Here is a 25,834-nt window from a genome sequence, read left to right as displayed (position 1 = left end):
ATTACTAGCTAAGTACACACATATATTTGGTACAAACGTATATAAACACTCTCATACACAGATATGTTCAGAGATACACATGAAACAAAGTGAGCGCCTATCACAGTCTCTATCTCTTTGTGTCTATGTCTCTGTCTCTTCCATTTTCCCTTGCCCAATACTTTCCCCTTTTTTTCCCATGTACTTGGGAAATTGGACATTCACCTCAGTCTCTACATCTGTAAAATGGGGATAATAATACTTGTATTGCCTACCTCACAGGATTTGGGGAGTAAAAAGACAGATGCCATATATACCAACAGTGGCAGAGTTGGGACTAGTACCCAAGTTATCTGGGTCTCAGTTCAGCTGTCTTCCTACTAACTGAACACTTGAGAGGCAGGGGCCTGCATAAATGATTGTTATTATTTTTATAGTTGTTCTGTCCCACCCAAGATAGTCACTGAATAGCAGTTGGGACCTGTTTTCTCTGCCCATCTTCACCAGGGTGTTAATCAGAGGTACTTAAATATCTGAAGGGCCCTAGAAGAGTAAGGGAATCTAAAGCATGGGTTTCTAGGAAAAAGAGAAATAAAAAGCTTCTTTCTAGACATGCCCCAGCCTCCCCTTGGAGAATAACTGAGAAAGGGGCTGTGAACATTGCAGGGATCCATGCCGCTGGAGGCCTAGGGGGTTGCCCAGTCTCCAAGCCCACATTTTTGTATACTCCCATCAGTTAGGCTTCAATCTGTCCCCTCACCCACCCACAAGGCCAGAAATGCTGATGAACAAAGCATTGCTACTAATGTGCAGCTGCTTTGCATATGATTTGAATATTGTTTATTTCATGTCGAAATTGCATAGCAATCCTCCTTTACCCCACCCCTACCCCCCACTTCTATTTACACACACACAGAGCTACTGCTCCTTTCATGAAGAGCCTCCAGCCACTGCTGGCCAACCTTGAAAAATGGCTTCTTGGGCTCTGGGGGCTCCCCGAATGCTTGGTGTTGTTAATGGTGTGGCCCATTTCTCCCACCCGCAGGTCCTCGATGTGAATCAATCCCATGATGCAACATGCCTCCCCAGCCCCAGCTCTGACAATGATGGCCACGCAGAATGTCCCCCCGCCACCTTACCAGGACACCCCACAGGTGAGTGTGCAGCCCCTGGCCCGCTTTGTCCTCCTAGAGCCAAGCATTGTCGGGAGTTTCTGCCACTAGGTAATAAAAAAGACCAGAGTATCCCAGAACTTAAGCAGTGAGACATGGTGACATTGGCGGCAGAAATAGCCATCTTAGAATACTTAGTGTAAAGCCAGGGCCAAAGTCACAGTGTTAAGTAGAATCAATTGTCTTTCAGCTGTTAACTTATTTTTTCCCTTGATACTTCCTACCCTCACGTCCCTCTGTTGTAGATGAGTTGGAGTGATTTGGAATCAAAAACACTTAGGTTAAAATCCAATCTTGCATATTTATTAATTTTGTAATTAAGAGCAAGTCACCCTTCTTGAGCCTTTATTTCCTCATCTGTAATATGAGTATAATAATATCCTTAGTACCTACACACAGAGTTTCCAAGAGACTCTAAGGAGATAATGTACATAAAACAGTTTGTCAGTTTTAAAGTGGTGAATGCATTTCAGTTACTATCATCTGGATAGGGCAACTTACTGCCCTGGTTAGCTTCCTGGAAACAAGGATCACATGTGATGAAATAAAAGTCCTTGCTGCTTTATTTTCCTGTTGTTTCTAAGAACTAAGGGGCTCCTTCCTGGGGCAATACTCTCCAGAGCAAAGCCCTTCTGTCCTATATCTCTCCCAAACAGAAAGGAATCAAGGAGCAAGACTTAAATATAACAAAATTAACTCGATACATTTGTAACTACTGTTTAAATGATAAGTTACACAGAAACAAGCAATGATAAGTACCCAGCAAAATTACAGAATCCATCTTTGTCCAGTTGAAGACATGATATAGTTTTTAACCTTGTTGTGGCTTAGACCTCTTTGTCATTCTGATGAAGTCTATGGTCTACTCACAATAATGTTTTTAAATTTATAAAATATGTAAGATTGTAAAAGAAACCAGTTATTGAAACACAGTTATCATAATGTATAAAAAACAAGTTGAAGCCCCAGGTTAAAATCCCCTGTATTCAAGATCCATCCATCCTATATTCTTATACCCAGTTACCCAAATCTGAGTTCTCTGCGACAGCATTCTTTCTCTGCCTTGTGTTTTCATAAATCCATCATCTCTTCTTGGCTAAGTCATCACCTCTTCTCCTCTCCACACCCACATTTCTATTTCTACTGTGATATTCAATTTGTACCTCAATTGTTTTTAGAATTAATTCCACTCCCAAATAACCCTAAGACTGCTCTTCTTCCTGACTTCCATATTTTTGCTAATGACACTACTATTGCACAGAGTTATCCACCTTATACAACAAAACATCATATACAACCAGAGCAGCATATTCAAGGTACATGTACTCTGGGGAATGTTTTTCACTCACCCAATTCATACTTCTTTTTATCCATCAAAGACTGACTCTCTCCTCAGATATCACGTAGCATTTTGGTTTATACCCATTTTAATGTACTATTTTTGTTTTTTTAGTCAAATTTTATTTTCATATGAAGATTTCCCCAATCTTTCTCCTATCTTTCCTCCCTACCCTCATTGAGAAACACAAAGAATACAGAAAAACACAAATCATATTACAAACCTGTATAAGCAAGCAAAACACATTGTTGAAATGGCCATGTCCAAAACACAAAAATGTCTTAATCTACTCTGTTTATCATGTGTTTATAAGGAGAGGGCAATCTATTTATTTCTTTAGAATCATGATTGCCCATTGTGTGAATTTCTCTGAGTCACTTATCATGGAATGATGTGAATTGAAATTATCTATACTTTTATCTCATTCTCCAATTAGACTTTAAGCTTCATGATGGTAGGGACCATGTCTTAACTGATCTTTGTGTTTTCCCAGTACCTTGGACAGCACTGTTGAAACAAACTTACTTCAAGTTTGTTAAATGAATTGATGGGGCAAAGCATAATGTTTTATTATTCTCTTAGAAAAGTCTCAACTTTGTTTTCAGTTTTTTTGTGTGTGACCTCTACCTCTTTCCTCGAATTTTCTAAATCTGATTAAAGGAGATATCATATTGATCTTGTTCCAAGCAATCTCTGAGAGGAACAGATCATTGGTCCTATATATAGACATTGTTCTCTGCTTATGAACCTTGTTTCAAATTGTTGGATGTACCAGGATAATAAGAAATACAACATTGAGGTAAAAAAGAACTTTATAAAAATAAATAGACTCACATTTTCAGAGTCAGGAGAAAGCTCCAGGAAAGACCCCACAAAATGATCATTTATACAGAAAACTTCTAGCATCAGGATAGACGCTTCAGCAAGTTTAATTAATATAATCTCTTTTTTTCTGACCACCAAGAAGTATGTAACTCAGACAATCAGTTGCGTCTCTAACAGAAATAACCTGGCCATGTGCACACCACTACCTGAGTATGATTATACTGACCAGGGTCAAATAGTGCCTGACTAGAGAACATTCTTTGTTCAGCCTAGCTCTCTTAACTAAAGTCTTTTTTTTTCTTCTGAGGCTGGGGTTAAGTGGCTTGCCCAGGGTCACACATCTAGGAAGTGTTAAGTGTCTGAGACCAGATTTGAACTCAGGTCCTCCTGAATTTAAGGCTGGTGCTCTATCTACTGAGCCACCTAGCTGCCCCTCTAACTAAAGTCTTGTACAGATTCTGTCTCCTACACTGTTTCTGTCCCAGGAAATTGAACTCAACTGGATATTTGTTAATAGCTCCTATGTTCAGCACATTATAATTCTTCTTATCCCCAGGGCATGGAAGGACATGGATTGGCTAACTTGAAATAAGTGGAAAGGATGAAAATAATTTGTCTGGGATAAGGAAGGGCTGGTTGTAAAATTCTGGAACTTATTCACTATCTTTGAGGCCATAAATATTTATTTAGCTAGCTAGTAAGTGGCCATATCTGCATAGGGTCCAATAGGAGAGAATCTCCACAGAAGGGGTGTACTTTAGCTATAAGCTAGAATTTTCCAGTAGTGAAAGAAAGTAAAAGCCACAGAGGTCTTAGACTTCTTGACCTAGAAATTCTTCTTTGAACTCACCCCTTAAAAGAGGTTTGAACCATATGATTTCTAAGGTTCCTTCAGGCTCTGAGATGTTATGATCATCTCCAGTAATCTGGACTGTGTACTTGTAGAATGAATTAGATGACTTTTGAAGAAAAAAAAGAATTCACATTGCTCAGGTAATAAATCAGTCAACAAACTTACTATATATCAGACATTGTGCTAGATGCTAGGGATACAAATAAAATAAATAAAATAATTTTTGTCCTGAGAGAATATGTAATTAAATGCTACAATGAGTGAATTAGACCATGAGTCCTATAGGAATCTACAAACTCATATAGAGTCACAGAATATTAGAATGGAAGGAAACTCACAGACCATTTAGTATATTCCATAACTGAACAAGAATCTTGTCAAGAGTATCCTGGAAGAGTGGTAATATAGCCTGAGCCTGGACACCTGTAGTGAAATGAAACAACTTTCAGGGAATTCCACAATTAGACAACTCTAATTTTTAGGAAATTTTCCTTATATTGAAACCTAAATTTGCTTCTTTGCAATGTGCACCCATTGTATAACATGATGGCCTCTGGGGTCAAATTGAACAAATTGAATCCCTCTTTTATGTGACAATCTATCAAATCTTTAAAAGCAGCCATCGTGTTCTAATTCTACTCTTTTTTTTAGGTAAAACACCCATAGCTTCTTTGTCTTGCCTTTATAAAGTATGATCTGGAATTCCTTTATCTTTTTTCTGCCTTTCTTAAATGTTTTTCCTAAAATGTAACAACCAGAATAGAAAAAAAAAATTATTCCATATGTATTTTAATCAGAGCAGAGAAAATTAAACCATCATGCCTCTAGTCCTGGGCCGCTATGCCTTTCTAAATGCAGTCTGAGATCATGTGACTTTTTTTTTTTTGGCTGCCTTGTCACATTACTGACATGGTTTCAATTCATTAAAATTCCCAGATTTTATTCCAGTGAACTATAGGTCAGCATCTCTCCTCACACTCCACTTCTCTCCCCTCCCCCCATTTCTACCATCATTTGGGACTTGTGAAATTTTTGACCCCAAGCTTAAGGTTTTGTATATATCCCTATTAAATTTAATCTTATTAGTATTATAACCTGTCAGCTTCTTTGAGAATCTTGATTCTATTATCCACTACATTACCTATCCTTCCTACATTTCTGTCATCTGCAAATTTAATGAGAATATCAACAATCTTTTTTTCTCCAAGTTATTAGAAAGAATGTTAGTTTTTGAATCAGAGAACCTGAGTTTCAACTCTAGCCCTGAAATTTGTACTTATGTGACCTTCAGAAGATTATTTAATTTCTCTGGGCCTCACTTCATTTAAAATTATGGAGATAACTTCACATCTCTCAGATTGGCTAAGATGGCAAAAAAAAAAAAAAGATAATGATTAATGCTGGAGGGGATGTGGAAAATTGGGACACTAATACATTGTTGGTGGAGTTGTGAATTTATCCAATCATTCAGGAGAGCAATTTGGAACTGTGCATACCCATTGATCCACAGTGTCTTTACTAAGTCTGTATTCCAAAGAGATCATAAAAGGGAAAAGGACTCACATGTACAAAAATGTTCGTAGCAGCCTTTTTTGTAGTGGCAAGGAACTGAGGGGATGCCCATCATTTGGGGAATGGCTAAACAAGTTACGGCCTGTGAATGCAATGAAATACTATTGTTCTATAAGAAATGATCAGCAGCAACAGGAGGATTTCAGAAAGGCCTAGAGAGACTGATGCTAAGTGACATGAACCGAACCAAAAGAATATTGTACACAGCAACAACAAGATTATGTGATGATCCGCTCTGATGGACTTGGCTCTTTTCAACAGTGAGATGATTCAGGCCAATTCCAATAGACTTGTGATATAAAGGCATCTGCATCCAGAGGGAGGTCTATGGGGACTAAATGTGAATCACAACACAGTACTTTCACCTTTTTATGTTGCTGTTTCCTTGCATGTCTTTTTTTTTCTCTATTTTTTTTCCTTTTTGATCTTATTTTTCTTTTGCAGCATTAAATGTGGAGATGTGTAAAGAAAATTGCACATATTTAACCTATATTGGAATACTTGCTATCTGAGAAGGGGGCAGGGGAGAGGGAGGGAAAAAAAATATGGCACGAGGTTTTGCAAGGGTGAATGTTAAAAGCTATCTTTTCATGTATTTTGAAAAATAAAAAGCAATTTTAAAAAATTATGGGGTTAGACTTACTTACCTTAGTCTCTTCTAGAGAAGTCTGATCCAGTGATAAAAATGTTAAGAAAGTATAGAGTGAAACAGATCTCTATAACACTCCCCTGGAGACATCCTTAAAAGTCATCATCACATTATTAATTTCTTTAGGTCCAACACTTTAACTAGCTCTGAATGTAACTTATAGTGGTGTCAAGCTCAAATAGAAACAGGAATCACTAAACCTCACATAAGAATCCCTGCAGGCCACATATTGACTTTAAAAACCACACGTTTATATTTTTTTCTTTTTTATTAATATATCAACACATTAAAATCAAATAGGAACTACATTTAAATCTGCAACACTCTGGAATATTATGGGCTACATATAACCTGTGGACTTTTAAAGTACAAGTATTTAGCCCACATCTCTTCCATTTAAAATAATATCTGAAATGTTCTCAAATATTTTACCAACACCTAGATAAGCTATATATAAATCAGTCTTTTCATCAATCAATCTAGTTACCTTCTCATCCAAGGAAAAGAAGTTATTGTAGCATGACATATTCTTGATAAAAACATGCTAGCTTTTGTGCTTGATCCCTTTTTAAGACAATCACAGATATTTTTCTAGCTCTCTTCCCTTCTCTTTTTCTAACTGGGAGTATTTGCCATTCTATAACTCTGCAATACCTTTTCCATTATTATGATCTTTTTAAAAAATTAAATTTGAATTTTTCTTTAAAATTAAGTTAATTTCTTTTTTAAAATGTAAGTAAATCTTATTTTCATTTTGAATTTAAACATCACTAGAATAAGTATGTTTCTACGTCCATGTGAGTGTCCTTTGTCTGGTATGAGATTCATGAAATAACTGTTCCTTTTACTTTCATCTGTGTGTGTGTGTGTGTGTGTGTATGTGTGTGTGTAATCTTCTTCTTTTTCACTTCAAGTATATAAGATAATTCCTTTTTCTTTTCTTTTCTTTCTTTCCTAATATAGCCTCCTAGCTCTTTAGCATTTTGAAAAGACATTTGTTACTTCTTCCCTTATAGCATTTAAATATCTCATCCTTAAATTGCCTCTTAAAGGTGATCAACTGTTTTACCTATGTTTCTTTTGAGTTCTGCATTTACATTTTTTAAGTGTTTACCAGTTTTGACCTTTTCATCAGGATTTATTTTTTTTCCTTTGTAGGATTATAATCAGTTTTTCTCAGCTTTTGTCCTTTGCTTTTTCGAATATCATATTACAAGCTCACCTATTCTTTATATTTTCAGCAAAGAAATCTTATGTGATCTTGACTGACTCCTTGATACTTGAACATTTTCTTTATCTAATTGTAGCATTTTATCTTTGACTTGGAAATTTCAAGTTCTGGCTATAGTATTCCTGGAAATTTTTATTTTTGTATTCTGTTCAGAAGATGACTAGTGGGGTTTTTTTTTTCTTTTCTTCTTCTTTTTTTTTTTTTTTTTTTTGGTTTGCCCTCTGGCTGCAAGAAATATGGGTGGCTTTCATTTATGAGTCCTTTCAATATGCTATCCAAAGTTCTTTTGGTCATAATTTTCAGATAAGTTAGTGATTTTTTATATTATCTCTCATTCACCTAAATTGTTTTTGACTATATACTTTCCATTTTCTTTTCTTTTTTTTTTTACTTTTCCATCTTTTCATTCAGTGTTAATATTTTTTATTGCTTGACTCATTTTTTCCCCTTGTTTGACATTTTTCCCTCCCTTGCCATTCCATTTTGTTTCCTTAATTTCTTTTAGTCCTCATTGGTTTTTTTCTGAGGCTCTACTTAGGCTTGTTGTTGGTTTCTAATTTTCTTTTGTGTTTGCATTCTTTTTGTTAATTATTTTTTTAATGAACAAAAATGTATTTTCTTTTATTCCCCTTAAAGAAAAAAGAAAATATGTTCAAGTTCTTTTTTTCTTCTTCTTCTAATTTTCTTTACTCTTATGTTCAGTCTCGGTTTCTAGATGTGTTCTTATTTTGGGGTCAACTCTGCTCCCATGCTTCTGGATGGTATGAGAAGGCCCTACTTAATCAAAAATGTAGGGGGATAAGACTAGGTCCTGACTGCCCTTCATCCTGCTTCAAGTCAGTCTCAGGTTGCTTAAATTATGCATTGGAAATGGACTGGTAGTTCAAGCCACGTGCTAGTTTAATCCTCTCTAGGATAGGGATGAAACCTTCTGTAACACCTTATCCTTTAGGGTTGTTGTGAGGATTTGAAAACTTTAAAGTCCTATATAAATGTTAGTTTTTATTATTGTGAGTTGGAGAACATCTCTGGGCCTTCTTGATCCTCTGATCTACAAATTTGCTCCACCTTTTCTTCTCTTACTTATTTTATCTGTCCAAGGGTGAATAGACAGCATTAAGGGAAGAGGAAGAAAAAATCAGAACATCATCATATATGGTACATATTTGCATTTATTCATTTTATATTTATACTTTTTCTATTTATATGTGCATTTACTGTCTATCCTATTAGAATGTAAGCTCCTTTGGAGTAGAGATTGTTTCATTTTGTTTTTCAATTTATATCCCCAACACTTAACACATGCCTGAGACATAGTAAGAACGTTTTTCTTATTGGAGAATTGACAGGGAAGATGTACAGTTAAAAAGAACAATAGCTTTGGAACTAGAGAATCTGGTATCTTCCTGTAACTCTGCCACCTATGACCCCATGTGTCTTTGGGTCTCAGTTTCATTATCTTTAAAATTAGAGAGCTGGAGTTGACTACTTCCAATGACTCCTGGTTCTAAGTCTGTGATTTTGTCATTTAATTCCCAAGGACTTATATTCCATTTTATCTGGATCACAATACTACTTGTGGTATTGTCTTGCCCCAATATGTGGGGAGAAGATATTCTCTGACCCTGGGGGAGCTATGAAGAGAACTCATTAAGCGGGTGTTAGAAGAGGAATGCCATTCTCTTCTTCCCAGTGATTTTAGTCTCCAAGCTAGGGAGAGATAGCATGTGGACTGGGGAGATTGGTTCCCTGGTCCTTCCCCCTCTAGAGGATTCTAGGGTTAGCCTAACGATGTTCCTTTCTTTCCAAAGTTTTTGGAGCTGGGGCAGCTGGGAGAAGTTTTGGCTGGGCAGGGATTAATTGGAGAGCTGCAGCCTATGGTGCCCACGAATGTCAGTTGGGGGGTAGTTAAGTGTGAAGAGACTAATTTAATTCACATTATACTGCAGGATTAACAAATCACAGCTGCTGGGGGTAGGGAGAGGAGGCCCTGCAGCCCCAGGTACTTAGCCGCCTATGGCTCAAGAGCTGTACTGGTCTAGGAGAGGGGGAGATTGCTTCGAGACTCCCAAAAAGCTTTTAGCTGGGGATAGGGGAGTGGGGGCTGATTATGGAAATTTGCTTTTGAATAGATCGCCCAGACCTCTGGTCTTCAGATTATAGAATTAGAGGTTGTAAAAGCAGACAGGGAAGACTAGAAACCATAATGTAACTCCCTCATTTTAGGACCTTGAGCTCAGAGATCTAAAGTAGTTTGTCCAAGAGCACATAGTTTTCAACAGACAACTGAGACCCACAGCCGGGTCTTTTGACTCTGCCATATGCCAGAATGATCTTCAAGGATGTGTGTATTGAAAATTTTACATCTTTTTTTTTTCTGTAAAGAAATAGTTTTGCCTGAGATTGGCAAGCATTGGCCACTGGTCTCATTCTGTTTTTTTAGAGGCCAGTAACATTTCTGATGTAAAGAAAGGGAAGGAAGGAAGGAAGGAAGGAAGGAAGGAAGGAAGGAAGGAAGGAAGGAAGGAAGGAAGGAAGGAAGGAAGGAAGGAAGGAAGGAAGGAAGGAAGGAAGGAAGGAAGGACAATGAAGGACAATGAAGTGACCATACCAAATTGATATTGAAGGATTATGGACTTTTTGTCTCTCTTTGTAGGTTTGGCATGTAGTAAGCACTTTCTAAATGATTGTTGGTTGACAAATGTTTCCTTCATGACTTGCCTCACTGGGTAGTATTGTATTGAAGGGATCATCCCTTGGAACCAGAGAGGCTTCCAGAACTTAGCTGCTTCCCAGACACGTATTGAAGGAGGTTAGAAGGGGAAGTGCAGGAAACAAAAGCATCTGGTGGATGGGGGAGGGTTGATCCCATTTTCATCTCTTTTAAGCCAGGCTGGACTCTGAGGCCAGTTGGCCCGGGGCTTTCTGTGCCTTTTCCCTTTCTCCTCTTCTCCCCTGCTGTGGCTTTTAGGAATGTCTTCTTTTTGTAGCTGACCCTTCAATATATTCTCTGATCCCAGAGAAGCTGGCCTATACAGAGCGCTCTCTCTCTCTCTCTCTCTCTCTCTCTCTCTCTCTCTCTCTCTCTCTCTCTCTCTCTGCCTTTTCTCATTCCTCCCCAATCTCTTTCCCCATTCCATTTCTTTTTTCTTCTCTTTTCATCTACCTGCCACTCTCCTCTTTCCACCCTCTCCTCCTTGCTATCTTTGCTCTACTGCCTTCCTCATGATGCTCATTTGTCATAGAAAAAAAAAACTGGAAACTTTTAGGTGTTAGAATGTCTGGAAACCATAAGCAAAAGAAAGTAACCTCAATCAAGGGTCTCCAGAGAGCCTTTTCTAAGCATAGAGATTCAGACTTTCCATTTTCTTTCATTCCCTAGCTTCACTCTTTGCTAGTCCTGTGTGACTTGCTACTATAATATCCCCAGCCCTATATGTTCACCTGGACCACTTCCTTAAAGTGCCAGGTTCTACCACAAATAAGAGAATGACCAGTGGAGGGAGGCAACTGAGGCTTCTGAAAATAAAAAGGAAACCAAACCCAAGGTCTTTCCTCTGAGACCAGAGCAACTATTTTAATAATATTCTCCTTGTGCTAAGGGCTAGCATAATCTATTCAAATGCACAGGAGGATCTGACTTTCGAAAATTAGGAATCCGAATTAAAATATTCCCAAGCCCCGGACCTTCTTCATAGTAAATTAGAATTTTTTTCAAGGGACGTTCTTTCTTAGCAATTTCATTCTTGAAGTTTGGGGAATAAAGTTATTAAATGAAGTGTTTTTTTCCTTCCCTTCTTTTTAGCAGAAAAGCATTAATGGCAACATCCCATCCTATTTGGGACCAGGCCAATTGATGAGATGGCATAGTGTCTTTCTCCTGTGATTTCAGAAACTTCTGGCTGGTTGCCCTCATTCTGTCTTGGGGAACATGTTCTTAGTTGCATGGACTGGGCCACTAAGCTTACTGTACAGTGGAAAGGAAATGTGGATATAAAAAAGGGTAACAGCAATAAGGCCCTCTGACCTAGTGCAGGCAACCAGTGCAGACTGGAGGTGCCCCTTGACACACAGTTTAAGTGCATCTACAGTTGCCAACAGTGCTATCAGAGACTTTATCTAATTGTAATATTTTATCCATCCCTGGCATGCCTTTCTTAAATAGAAATAGAATTTCAATATAAAATAGAATTTAGAACCTCTCAGTCTATTGTCTCAGAGTAAAGAGATCCCAAACAAGGGTCACATGTGTACTCCATGTATCCATGTAGTCTAACATGTTCCTTCTCTGATTCATCTGCTTTTCACTCCTTCAGTCTGGCTATTTGCCACTTGGATAATGACAACTTCTTCCTCTATAGACTTCTTGCTTCTAGTACCTATGGGTAATGACTTCTAACCCAGTTGCCAAAAATGTCTTCTCTTGTTGCTTTGGCCATACTATGCCCCCTACTAAGTCCTAATGGACTCATTTTGTGCCCCAGCATTTTCTTGTTTTGTTTTAAGGTAGAGCAATCATTTTATTTTCCTCTGATCAGTTCGGGAATGTTGATGGACTTTAACTGGGCTTTAGAAGAGGTCTGGGGGCAGCAGCTGGGGTGGGAGTGACTGATCTTTCTGTGGTGTATAGGATCAATTTCTCACTACCTTACTGTGGATTCTGCAGCTCACAGAAGAATATAGTTTCACATATAATTTGGGCAACACATACGAGTTGAAATCTCTGGTCTCAGAGATGTCCGTGACAGTCGTGGCTTCCACAACGTTGCAGATAATGAACTTCTTGATGTCCTTGTCCTGTGGCATGCAGCAGGCACAGTTAGTACAGCGAATGGATAGCACATTGCTGCAGCCCTTGGAGTGCCTGTTGTTCCTCCTCATCTTGTAAGCAGGAAACAGAAAAAGGCTACGGTGTTTTCTTAGGTCTCAGAATGAGGGCTCTGATTTTGGTTTCCTCTTTATTACATAGCTTCATTTGCCTCAGCTGGCCATTTTCTTGTTTATAGAAGAGCACATATCCCAACCTAAACCTTTTCTTTTGGCACAACATTTGGCACAGAGGTAGATGCTTAATATATGGCTTTTTTTGGTTTTATTATCCTCCTTTTATTTTTTTTTATTTTCAAAACATATACATAGATAATTAAGGGTGAATGTTAACTATTCACCCTTGCAAAATCTTGTGTTCCAAAAATTTGTCCCTCCCCTAGATGGCAGGTAATCCAATATATGTTAAACATGTGCAATTCTTCTATACATATTTCCACAATTATGCTGCACAAGAAAAATCAGATCTAAAAGGGAAAAAATGAGAAGGAAAACAAAAAAAAGCAAACAACAAAAAGAGTGAAAATATTGTGTTGTGATCCACACTCAGTACCCATAGCCCTCTCTCTGGGTGCAGATGGCTCATAAGACCATTGGAATTGGTCTGAATCATCTCATTGTTGAAAAGAGCCACAACCTTCAGAATTGATCATTGTATAATCTTGATGTCATTGTGTACAATGATCTATTCACTTCATTTAGCATCAGTTCCTGTAAGTCTGTTCAAGCCTTTCTGAAATCATCCTGCTGATCATTTCTTAAAGAACAATAATATTCCATAACATTCTTGTACCATAACTTATTCAGCCATTCTCCAACTGAGGGGCATCCATTCATTTTCCATTAACTGAATGACTTTCAGGAAAATCTGTTCCATATCTCCGTTCTTCAATTTATTCCACTTCTGAACTTTATGATATAGTAGAAAGAAGACTGGGCAGAGGGTTAGATTGTGATTCTGGCTTCAACATTCCATGAGTCTGTCTGCCTCTCATAGACAGAATGGAACAACTCCTGGATGTTGAGAGCCTTGAATTTTAATTTCAGCTTTTATACAGTTAGAATATTTTTGTGCGAACCTGGACAGGTTTATCTTCCTGAGGAAACTGGACTCATTGTCCTGAAGTCCTTTCAATCAGTATACCTGTAGCATCTCAGCACTATGATTACCAGTTCTATTAGAGAGCCTATCTACCTACAATATTTTATCCATCCTTGGCAAGCTTTTCTTGGCCTACTAAATGAAATTGAATTTAGAGCCTCCCTGAAGGTACCAATAGTCAGTCTCATTGTAATGATATCCTCAACAAGGGTCACATTTGTGGTACATCTATTCATCTACTTTTTAACAAGTTCATTCCCTGACTTGTGTTCTTGTATTTCTCAAATAACTTCTGAAAGCCTACTTCTTCTAGGAATCCTTCCCACATTAGATGGAAGAGAGGGGGTAATTTCTCTAGCCTCAGCCTTTCTACCATGGAATCCTCATTTCCCCTACACCCAAAAACTACCTCACATTTTTTCTTCTTAAGTTTTATACAAGATAGCTATAGCAGAGATAATAGTATTAATGTAGCATTATGTAGCATTTCAATAACAGTATTTACATAACACTTTAAAGTTAGCAACATTTTATATATTTTCTCACTTCTTTCTCAAAACAGTCATGTAAAACAGGTGCTATTATTACTCCCATTTTACAGATGAGGAAACTGAGATGTGACTTTTCCCCGGGTCACACTAGTAGATTTTCAAAGGCAGATTCAAACTCAGGCCTTCCTGACTCCAAATTTAGCATTCTCTCCTCTGTACCACCTATAGTTACCAAAAATCAATATTTTATCTGGTTTATTTATGCAATATTTAGGCTTCAGCTCTCTGTACATCCTCAATAATCTTTTAGGCTAAAAAAAATGGCAGAAATCTTTTTTGCCTAATTTATTAGACATAGCCCACCCAAAATTGAGATCTAAAACAAGTATTTTGTATAAAAAAATCACAGAATATTAATTCTGGAAAGGGCTTTAGATATTTTCTATTCCTTTTCAATTTATGAGAAAAGTGATATAGAGTGGTGATGTGCCATGCCTAAGATAACACAGGTAGTTAGCAAAATCAGCACTAGGGTGAATCCAGATTTCCAAATTCTCAGACCAATACTGTTTCTCCTTCTATCCCCTCTCCTTCTACTTCTTGCTTTTTAACAATAATAGATAGTTTAAGACATAATAGCCTATACATCATAGCTCCACAGTAAGAATTTATCTGCTGGATGATACTAAAAGGATTTCCATATCCCTAATTGTTCAGGACTGAAGCTTTCCCTATTCCCCCATGAAACCCAGAGGAAACTCTGAGAGAGAATGATGATTACAGCTTCCAGGAAATCTTCACATAAGGCAATCTGAGATTTGATGGGTGGTCTGGGTGGGAGAAACATGCTTTCTGAGTTAAGAGACAGCTTGGAGGGTCCCGAGCCCTTAAATACTTTGCTTTAGAGGCTTGATGGTTTAATGGCTTTCCTCTTCTTCTTTGGGAAATTTGGTCCACTCTGCCAGGGGTAGACCTGAGCTTCTGGCAGAGGCGCCTTCTGGGAAAGGACCCCCCCATTGAGAAAGGCTAAGGTCCGCCTCTCCCGCCTCCCATTTCCCTTCACCCCACGCCACTCTGGCCAGGCTGGACACACAGTATTGGGAAGCTGGCCTAGGCTTTGATCAGTCATTAGAATCCCCATGCTGGTTTCATTAACTCAGAGGCAGGAGGGGGCAGCTGGGGCCCCTGGCTGTGAATGGTCTCCATCCAGGCCATGCAGCTGTGACGGGCAGCCCTGGGTTCAGATGTTTTCACACTTGCTTTACATTCCTCTCATCTCTTTAAGGGCTGCAGAGCCCCCTGCTTTCCAGGTTGCTGGTGAAACACTCACTTTGCAGCAATACAGTGAATGCAGCCAATTTCAGAGTTCCCCTGAGTCTTTTCTATGGCTGTGATTGACAGCTCCCTGTGTCCCTAAGGGCAACACCCCAGAGACCCTGTTTAGGGTCTTACCTTCTCTCTCTTTGACATATCAACACTGACTTTTCTCTTCTCTTTTCCTTTTCTTTCTGGTTTTTTTTTCCCTTGCCGGCTCTTTCTTCTCTTTTTGCATGGCCCTATATCTCTCTTCTCTCTTCTCTCTCTCTCTCTCTCTCTCTCTCTCTCTCTCTCTCTCTCTCTCTCTCTCTCTCTCTCTCTCTCTCTCTCTCTCTCTCTCTCTCTCTCGTCTGTAACTATCTGGTTTTTTATTATTATTATTATTTTAATTGAACAAGATCCTTGTCTTGGCTCACTTAGCTGCCTGACCACTTTGTGGTCATGTTGGCTGAAGAAGCTTCAGAGCTGAATCTCAACAGTAGACTTAATTCATGAGCTCTTTCTGTCCCTTTTTTAGCATACAGTCAGCAATTTTACTTTTGAATAGGTGCGAAAAGTTATTGTTCAGTGGTCTAGCTATCCCTTTCCTTAGATAATTCTGTGCTTAACCTACACCCCAAATCTTGTGGTCACCTTATCTAGCCTTAAACCAGCTATGGAAATAAGCATGAGTCCATACCTACAATTGTTAAAAAAAAGAAATCTGGATGGACATAATAAAAATCATGCAATGAGCCTCAGGAGAAATTCCTTATGTTCTCTTTTCCCTTTGGCCTTCATGAGCAGGGTGAGAACAAGGGCAAGATGCTAAAGGATCCTAAGCATTTGTTATAGGCAAATTCTTGTGCCCTTAGAGCTTAGTTATCTGGAAGCAGAAATGAGAGGGAGAAAAAAATAAGAGCAGAGTATGAAGGTAATTCAGGTATTTTGTTCTAGCTTTACCATTGGGTTCTATGCAGCATTAAATGCAATTACTCTTACTTCCCTGTGCTTCATTCCTCTATTTTAAAAATAGGGCAAAATACTTTACAGGCTTTTTGTGGGAATCAAATGAAATAATCAATATGAAAAGCTTTTAAAAGTATAGAAAGTAGTGGTAGTTGTTGGTTTTGTATTTTATTGGGAAAGAAAATCAAACACGTGAAATGTTGCAAGCTAAGCATTTATTTGGAAGTATTTAAAAATAATAATTTTCCAAATAAAAGTATATCCATCCCTTCATATGCTGCTTTTGAATTGTTTCTCAATTTATTTGATTCATTCAAACCAGAGACTAATGAATTAAGAACATTTTCAGGATTTGTAAAAACCCAAGTGCCTTATAAAACAATGAATTAACTGAATTTAGCCTGATTCAATTGTTACTCCATGTGGTGAAATAGAAAGAATACTAGATTTGGGATCAGAGCTCCTGTCTCGGATACTTCTTATCTATGTGACACTGGGCAAGAAGTTTAACATCTCCTGACCTCAAGTTTCCTTATCTATACTGTGAGGGGCGTGGACTTCATGATCTCTGAGGTCTCTTGTCTACAATCTCCAACCCAAATTCAAGGACACTGAGTTGGGGAAGAGGCCAGGTTTAGAGAATTGGAAATGCTTGACATCCATTTCAGGATTGGATGGGGCCAATCTAACCTACCCAGGAATCCCCGCTAGTAGCATCACCAACAAGTGTCCATAAACAAAGCTCAAAAGAAGAAAATGAAAAATGCCAGAGAAACTGTGGAAAAACAAATACTTTATTGCAATGTTGTAACTAGGAACTGGCATGGCCTTTTGGGTAGCAATGTGGAACTGTGACCCACAAATTAATAAATGGTGCATATAGTTGAAGCCATCTGTATCCCCACCCAAAAAGATCAAAGAAAGAAGCAAACACTTAAAGGGGATCTTTTTATAGTGTTAAAAAAAAATAGAAATTGAGGAGAACCCATCAATTAGGAAAAAAAATGGAACAAGTTGTAGTATAGCAAAGTGATTGAATATTCTTTCACTGTAAGAAATGATAAAGGGGAAGGCTGGGAGTGGATAAGAGGACCCTGATATCTGTCATAACTTGCTGGTGTGATGCCCATAGTGTGAAGTTAACTTGTTACTAGAGCAGGTGAGTCTGACCACATGGTTTTTGGGTGAGCAATTTGGGGGAATCTTAGTGTTTCATACAATTTGGCCAAAGAAGTCTGTTTTTCTTCTTCTCCCCACCACAAATAACACGTTGACTACAGGGACCAAAAGAACTGGGTAAGTCCTAAGCATAGAACAAGCTGACTACTCAACTGATTAGGCAGAAGGGTGGTTCATTCAGAACAGAAATTTGCCCACTATGGTCCCCCACCAAATGGTGGGATGGTTTCCCTTGCTTCATTATAGGTCCACCTATCGTGCTTCAGGAGACAAAAACTCATGTTTATATAGTTTACCAAATGCTTTCCTCACAAGCCTGTAAGGTAGCTAGCATATCAGTATGTCTGTTTTACAAAATTGGAAATGTAGGCTCACAGAGATACCAAGGTCACATGGGTACAAAGTATCTAAATGGAAAAAGAATTGAATTTGGAACCTGAAGACATAGTTAATTCTGACTGATGCTTGCTAACTATGTGCAACCTTGAACAAATAGTTTTCCATTTCTGACTTTTAATTTCCAACTCTGCAAAAAAAAAAGGAAAGGGGTATGGTGGGGTGGGGAGTTGGCCTAATGAACTTGCAACTTTTTGAAATGTTTCTATAATTGTGTTTCAATATAGTTTCCTTTATAATTCTATGCATTTAAGGATCCATGGGTTTTGCCCGACTGCCAAAGCAATCTATGATGAGTCAGGTCAACAAGAACTTAAGCTCCTACTATGTGCTAAGCACTAAGAATACTAATGCAAAAAAGTAAATCTTTGTTCTCAAGAAGCTCTAATAAGGTCTTCAACAGATAAACAACTATATATAAACAAGATATATATTTAGCTGAGACTAAGATAGAGATAAGTAGGAAGAACATTCTAAACCTGGAGATCAGCCAATAAAACCGTTCAGAATTGGGAGATGGAGTTTTCTTCCAAAAATAGCAAGAATGCCATAATTATAGATCAGAGATAACCTGGAGGGAAAGGTAACAGGGGTCAGATTATGAAGAGCTTTGAAGGCCAAACCTAGGATTTTGTATTTGATTTGGAGGTAATGGGAGCCGGTGAAGTTTAATGAATATAAAAGCTGATAATGGTCAGATCTGCTTCTTAGGTAGATCCATTTGGCAGCTCTGTGGAAGAACAATTGGACTGGGGAGACACTTGAGGCAAGGAGACTAAACAGCAGGATATTGCAGTAGTCCAGATATGAGGTGATGAAGACCTGGACTAGTTATCAGAGGAGACAAGGAAGTGTTTGTTAGAAATGTGAAAATTATAGGACTTGGTCACTGATTGGACATGCAGTGGTGAAAACAAGGTATTGATGATGGCAACTAAGTTGTGAAATGAACCTGTGTATCCTTCTCTCAAATGACTCATGGTCAAGGGGAAAGAACAACTTGTAAACAATTAATACAAATAAGACAAATGTAGGATAAATTAGAGATAGCCATGAGATATTATCATTAATGGGAACTGTGAAAGGCTTCTTGCAGAAGGTGAGATTTTTACCTAAGAATCTAGGAGGTGGAGATGACAAGAATCAAAATGAAGTGGGTCAAAATGAAATGAAATATATTTCTACCTTATCTTTAAGTTCTTTTTGTGGTCATATTTTGTTCTTTGTTTATATCTAATGGAACTCTGTGTTTGGGCAGATGTATAATATTTCTAGACATTCATTTAGCACTTTATCCTTTTCAAAGCACTTTTGTGAGATATGCTCTCATTTAATCCTCACAGCACATCTTTTGAGATTAGCATTTTTCTGTTTTAGTGGTAATCCCATTGTATAGATAAGGAAGCTAAGGCAGTTTGTCTAAGATCATACAGTTGAAGGAGTTGAGATCTTAGACAAAGGTCTAGTTCTGGAATCAATTAACTTCCCTGGGGCTCACAGCAGAGGATAGAGTGCTGGGCCTGGAGAAGAAGACTCTTCTTCCTGAGTTCAAATTTGGCCTTAGATATTTACTAGTTATGTGATCCTAGACAAATCAAATAACCCAGTTTGTTCCAGTCCCTCATCTGTAAAATGAGCTGGAGAAGTAAATGCCAAACTAGTCTCATATCTTTGCCAAGAAAACCCCAAATATAAAATATATATATATATATATATATATATATATATATATATATATATATATATATATATATATATATATATATATTTTAAGTCTCTAGGCTCTTCCCTAGCACTATGGCAAGAAGGCAGAATAAGCTAGCTTCTCTTCTTTCATTATTCACTGATTAGTCCTGAACCAGATACCTCTTTAGAAAAAGCTTTTTCTCAAATCATCTGTGCCTCCTTGGGATGTGGGTGGAGCACTTATTCAAATTTGATGCTATACTTTGGTCTTAGGGAATTTTTATTTCTTAGGAGATCAATAGGCTTTTTTTTTTTTTTAACCAGAACTCTAGATTGAGAGGGAACCTTGCTCCCATAATCCATGAAGTCCCAAGTCACACACTGACCCCTTAGTAATTCTAACTCATTGTGTAAGCGGCTTGGACTGAGGAAAAGGCAACCAAAGTAGGCAACTGGCAGACCAGTAGCACAAATCTTCACAGCGCCCATTATCATAATCATAAAATCTCCCTCTTTGAGGACTGTTTGTAAGATCTGCTCAGTTTCTTTCCTTACCTGGGTTTGGGATTAACTTTACTTTGAGGAAGCCATTTGTCTACTCAAGAATATATGACCAAAGGCCATGGGAACTAGATGAAAGGCCAGAGGAGAAAGCACACTGCCTAGAGAACTAAGAGCATCTGGGTCTAAATTCTACCTATAACACTTATGACCTGTGTTACCTTAGGCAAATCATTTAATTTCTCTGCGTCTTGGTTTTCTTTTCTATAAAGAGGAGGCTTTAAAATCTCCTTCCAGCACTATATTTAAATGGTATCCTCGGGGCAGCTAGGTGTCGAAGTGGATAGAGCACCAACCTTGAATTCAGGAGGACCCGAGTTCACATGTGGTCTCGGACACTTAACACTTCCTAGCTGTGTGACCCTGGGCAAGTCATTTAACCCCAGCCTCAGGGAAAAAAATGGTATCCTCAGTGTCCCAAGCTTTATGATGGGAAGGGAAAGGGAGAGAGGGTGGTGAAAAAGAGAGGAAAGAAACCAAAAGAAAGGCAGAAAATAGTAGTGGCTCATGGTTCAGATTGTTTTTTCAAGGCCACCCCATCCTGAAAAATGACAACTTTTAAGGTTCCTTTCTTCTCCCCTCTCTCTCTATCCCTTCTAAGAGATATTGGCCCATATATCCAAGCACGATTTCTAAAGGGTAATGATGAACTTCTAGGTTTAACTGTTTGGACAATTGTCAGAAGCCAAGCATTCTAGTCAATTAAACCTTAGAATCAGGATGGTCTGTGCAGGCCCAAAGATCCCTAATGCAATGTAATAAACAAGCAGGGAACCCTCCAAACCCTATGGAGAGGAGAAAGAGGCAAGATATTGAGGGGGAAAACTAAGATGAAATTACTGGCTACCCCCACTATGACTTTTTGAGCCTCTTTCCTAACACTCCCCTCCTCCTAGTCTTTGATTCCCTTTCCTCCACTACCCCCCTTCTCCATTCCCTCTTCTCCACCCCCCCCCTTTTCCACCCTCCAACCCCCAGCCTTTCACCTCCAGGCCCTGCTGACAGCTGCAGGTCATTCTCTCTGCCTTTGAGCTCCAGCTGTTGGGAAATGGAGGTTTCTGGCTATAAAAGGAAATCTATTTAGAGATAAACATTCACTCCCCAAACCCCAAGGAAATGCAGAGTTTGCCGAATTGGCCCCCAGGAGTTTTATAAATTTGAGTCATCACCCTCGCCTAACTGTGCTCTCAGCCTTCCTCCTTCCCTGAGCCCTAATAACTACTTTTCAGCTAGTGCCTATTGGGATGCAGGAAAGTAACCAGCTTTGATTTACATTTTATTCCAAGTTTTCCTTTTTAATTCCTTTTTAATCCCCGATCTGGCCCTCCAGATCCTTAGGGGGAAGTGTGAGTGAAAGAGAAACTTGATTCATGATCTCCTTAATCCCTGTGACCCCCCAAGATCATTTAAATTTGGAGCTAAAATCAACTCTTGCCTGGATAGCTTAAAAGGGGTTACCTGCCCAATTTGCATTTCATGTTAAGGAACCCCTTAGAAACTAAAATCCTTTACTTTGTGAAAGAAATACACTCCTGAAGTCCTGAACTTGTACATAATTCAACGTTTAGAAATTGAATCACATTTTAAGTATCATTCACTTCCATAAAACAAAGATTTCTTGCTTGAGGAAATCAATTCCTTTTTTTTTTTTTTTTCAGGATGCTCCTCCCACCCTATTACATTTCATTCTTAAACACCATTTACATTTTGTGAACTTGAATTTTTATATTTTAGGTTTTCTTATGGTAGATTATGCCTATTATAGCTGCTTTCGCCACTCTTCTGGGACACATCACTATTGTGTCAGATGGGACAAATGAGTCTAGGCCAGTGGTTAATAAAAATGGAGATAATTGGCTTTATTCCCCTGCCAGGAAAAAATTGGCTGATTCCCTTAAAATTGTTTGTTTTGTTTTGTTTTTTTCCTATGCTGTGTTCAGTCTTATCTGCTGAACTTGGACTTGACTCTTCTCATGTGGGATTCTCACACTGTCTGTAGAAGCTATGGGGAATGACCAGGTAATAAAGCTAATATAGCAATAATAACAGTTAGAAAAAGGACTAGTACCTCCAATCAATAATTCCAGTTTGCTAGTCCCCATGAGTTTTTCTTGCTTGGGGACCATGTTTTTTCCCAGTAGTAGAGACTGTGGGAGGAACTTCAGTTTGTCTTTATTGATGGATTTCTTGGCTTGGGGTGAACCAATGTTGGGGTGAACTCACCAGCTGGTTCTGCCACTACCCAGTAGGGTTTGTGCTGATCCTTCCTTTCTTGCTTCCAAAATGTGGGAGGTAGAAAGGTGCTTTGGGGACATGGCCAGTCATAATAAGAGAAACTGGTTATGATGTCTCAGTTTTTTAATAAGAACAGTAAAGGGCTATACAGATTGCCCAACCTACAGTGATGAGAATATCTGTGTCATCATCTTTTTTCTAGTAAAAGTGATGGATTATAATACATCAATAATACTTTATTATGCTTAATATATGTAGTACTAATACACTTATATGAAATATCATTTAACATGTAATATAATGTAAAGACTATGATGTATTCTTATTATTTTATTAATACTTTAAATAGAGAAAAAGTGATAGATATAGCCAAAGCTGTGTTTTTTCTTCTATCCCTGTGTATAATATTGCTTGTGATAGAAAATGATATTGTGGACAAATTCTTTTTATATCCTCATCCCTCATCCATCCTCTCTGCACTAGGAATAGTGGATTTGGGCTCATTTGAATATACTCCAACTCCCAGGCAAATGCTGGACCACATGATTTCTTGAAGTATAATTTCCTAAATCTAGAATGTATGGTATTTTTAGTAGTTAACATTTATATGCTGCTTTTAAGGCTGGTGGAGCACTTTACATAAATTATCTCATTTGATTTGATCCTTACAACAATCATATGATTTTTCTATTATTCCTATGTTACATATGAGGAAACAGGCTGAGTTCACCAGATCATAGATTTAGATTTAGAAGTCTTAAATGTCATCTGATCCAACTCTCCCACTTTACAAATTAAAAAAAAAAAATACCTGAGATTCAGTGAAATAAAATTATTCAGTTTCACTGCTGGTCTATAACTTGGCAGATTTTGAACCCAGGTTTCTGTCACTTTAGGTATTGTTCCCTATTCACTATGCCATCTAACTGCCTCACCTTTGATTCCTGTAGTTGTTTTTACATGCATTTTTATTTCTATAGAAAGTGTGCTAAAGTAGAACAACGAGGTTAGAGCACTAGCCCTAGAGTCAGGAGGATCTGAGTTCAAATGTGACCTTAGGCATTTGACGTTCACTAGCTTTGACACTGGGCAAGTCATTGACTCCTGATTGCCTTGCAGAAGTAATGTGAAGCATTGGCATGTACTGGTTATGGGATCATATTTTTTAAAAAATCTTTATTTTTCAGTAGACCTACATCTCTTCAAATGACTATATGAATTCTTCTTGCAGTTGTAGAATCATTTAGGGACAATAAAAACAATTGGAACTTTTAACTCTGACTAGAAGCAAACAAAGAACCACTTCAGCTTCCTTTCTTTGCTTTTCAAAGTGACTAAAGCTAAGGTCTTAAGATGTGAATGTCTCACCAGTGCCTTTTAAAAAATAAAACAAAATGGGACTTATATATAGAAAGCTCTAAAATTTGGAAAAACTATTTGCATAGAATAGCTCATTTTCAATCTCATAACAATCCTGGGATGTAGATAGTATTATCAATATTTTACAAATGAGGGAATGAACTCAGGAAGGTTCAGAGTTTTGTTCTTCTGGATCATAGATCTGGTGTCAGAGCCTAGGATCTCCTGACTCCCATTTCTAGCTAGCATGCCTTCTGTTGTACTCTGTCTTTCAAACAAGTTCATTGTTTTATTCTACTTAGCTTTATTTAGAAGTAACAATTGCAAAATACAAATCACCTTTTTTTTTCAGTTGTGACTTAGGAGTGACAATGCAAATTATAAATCACCTTTTTTCAAACTATTACTGCTTCAGACAGTTGTGATTAAGTCTAAATAATTCATCTATGTGAATTGGACCTATATGTTTATATATATATATATATATATATTGTGTGTATATACATATGTGTACATATATACATATATGAAACATTTAATAAATAATGACAAATAACAATTCATTTATATAACACTTTAGAATTTATGAAATGGGGGGCAGCTAGGTGGTGCAGTGGATAAGCACCAGCTCTGAATTCAGGAGGACCGGAGTTCAAATCTGGTCTCAGACACTTAACACTTCCTAGCTGTGTGACCCTGGGCAAGTCACTTAATCCCAGCCTGGGGGGGGGGGGGGAGAATTTATGAAATGCTTTGCTCTCAACAACTTGGTGCTCAAGAACAATTGGCTAGAAAGTGTCAGAGTTGAGATTTTTAAACCCAATTGGGATGAGTACAAATCTAATGCTTTCCTCACTACACTGTAAATTAAACCATTTACACTTCTATCATTTGCTCACACCCTATTTCAGGTGCATATATTTCGCCTCATTTATGCAGTTCAGGATGGATACACTCCTTCCAGATTTTATCCATGAAGGGGGAAGCTATCTTAAAAGCATTAACTTCTTTTCTTCTTCTCCTGCCATTCTTTTCTCTGCAGATGACGGCTACCGCCCAGCCACCCACCAAGGCTCAGGCCGTCCATATCTCAGCGCCTTCAGCTGCTGCCAGCACCCCGGTTCCTAGTGCCCCTATCGACCCCCAGGCTCAGCTGGAGGCTGACAAGCGTGCTGTATATAGGTAAGAGACTGCAGTTCCCTAATCAGCCAGAGATCCAGCTTTATTAGGAAGCTTACCCCCTGAACCTCAGAGATGGGGATGGTCGTCATTGCAGGAAGAGAGTCATTGAGACAAGGACTACATTTTCTTTCCTCCTTTAGATTCATAGATTTCCTGGTTTAATTTAGTATCATCTATCACTAGGTAGGAGTGTCTCAAATCCTGCTCATTAGGTTAGCTTTTTGAGAGATAAAGCAATTACAGTTTCACTTGCTCAGTTTCAGTATTTGACATTGACCTTTGGGAAAATTCTCATTGATACCTATCCTATCTGTGTACTATCCTTAGTCCTCCTTTTGTTGTTCTAAGAATAATTTGGAGATGGAAAATAGCTACTTCTTCATTTTTCTCAACTCTTAGAAGACTTAAAGGAAGTTTGGGAAGTCCTTCAGGGAGAGGGAGGAATTGACTAAAGCTGATCCAAAGTTTTTCCCTAAGGCACCAGAGTTCCCCAGGAGTTTTTATGAAGATTAGTGATATATAGGATATTCCCCAGCACTACTCCTCTTTCAACCCTCCTTCCACCATTGCTCATTGAGAAATTCAGCCCTAATCAATTCAAATTGTACCCAACGACCTGGTACCTAGTTAAGAGTTTAATAATGTTTTCTTCCTCCTTTCCTTCCTTCTCCAAAAAAAGAAACAGTACCATCAAGCATGTGTTGAATCCCCTCAGCAAATCGAGTGTTTGTAGCCTAACATTTGAACTTGTAGATGGCAAGATTTCTCAGGATTGGGGAGCCCCCTGCTATTCTGCTACTACCTTTCTTGTCATTTTATCCTTTCTACTCTACACCCCTCATTGGTAACACTCTGACCAGAGAAGGTTCAGGTTCTTCCACAGATCACTGCATGTTTTAGAAAAGATAATGGCAACGTGAAGTCCAACTTC

At 38.2% G+C, this 25,834-nt stretch overlaps 1 protein-coding gene across 2 annotated transcripts in view; it reads left to right on the top strand.

The window, feature by feature from the left end:
• PKNOX2 (PBX/knotted 1 homeobox 2) overlaps positions 1-25,834 on the top strand; it is a 346,585-nt gene that overhangs the window by 237,478 nt on the left and 83,273 nt on the right. Inside the window, exons 4-5 of one of the 2 annotated variants that reach the window (XM_074303894.1) lie at positions 1,025-1,133; positions 24,764-24,903. In XM_074303894.1, the coding sequence (XP_074159995.1) occupies positions 1,047-1,133; positions 24,764-24,903 (227 nt within the window). In that variant the 5' untranslated portion in view covers positions 1,025-1,046. The remainder of the gene's footprint in view (positions 1-1,024; positions 1,134-24,763; positions 24,904-25,834) is intronic. The other variant, XM_074303895.1, reaches the window with a different exon arrangement.

This window comes from Sminthopsis crassicaudata, chromosome 3, assembly GCF_048593235.1.
Source record: "Sminthopsis crassicaudata isolate SCR6 chromosome 3, ASM4859323v1, whole genome shotgun sequence".
Classification (NCBI taxonomy): Eukaryota; Metazoa; Chordata; class Mammalia; order Dasyuromorphia; family Dasyuridae; genus Sminthopsis; species Sminthopsis crassicaudata.
This window is presented reverse-complemented; position numbering and strand designations above follow the sequence as displayed.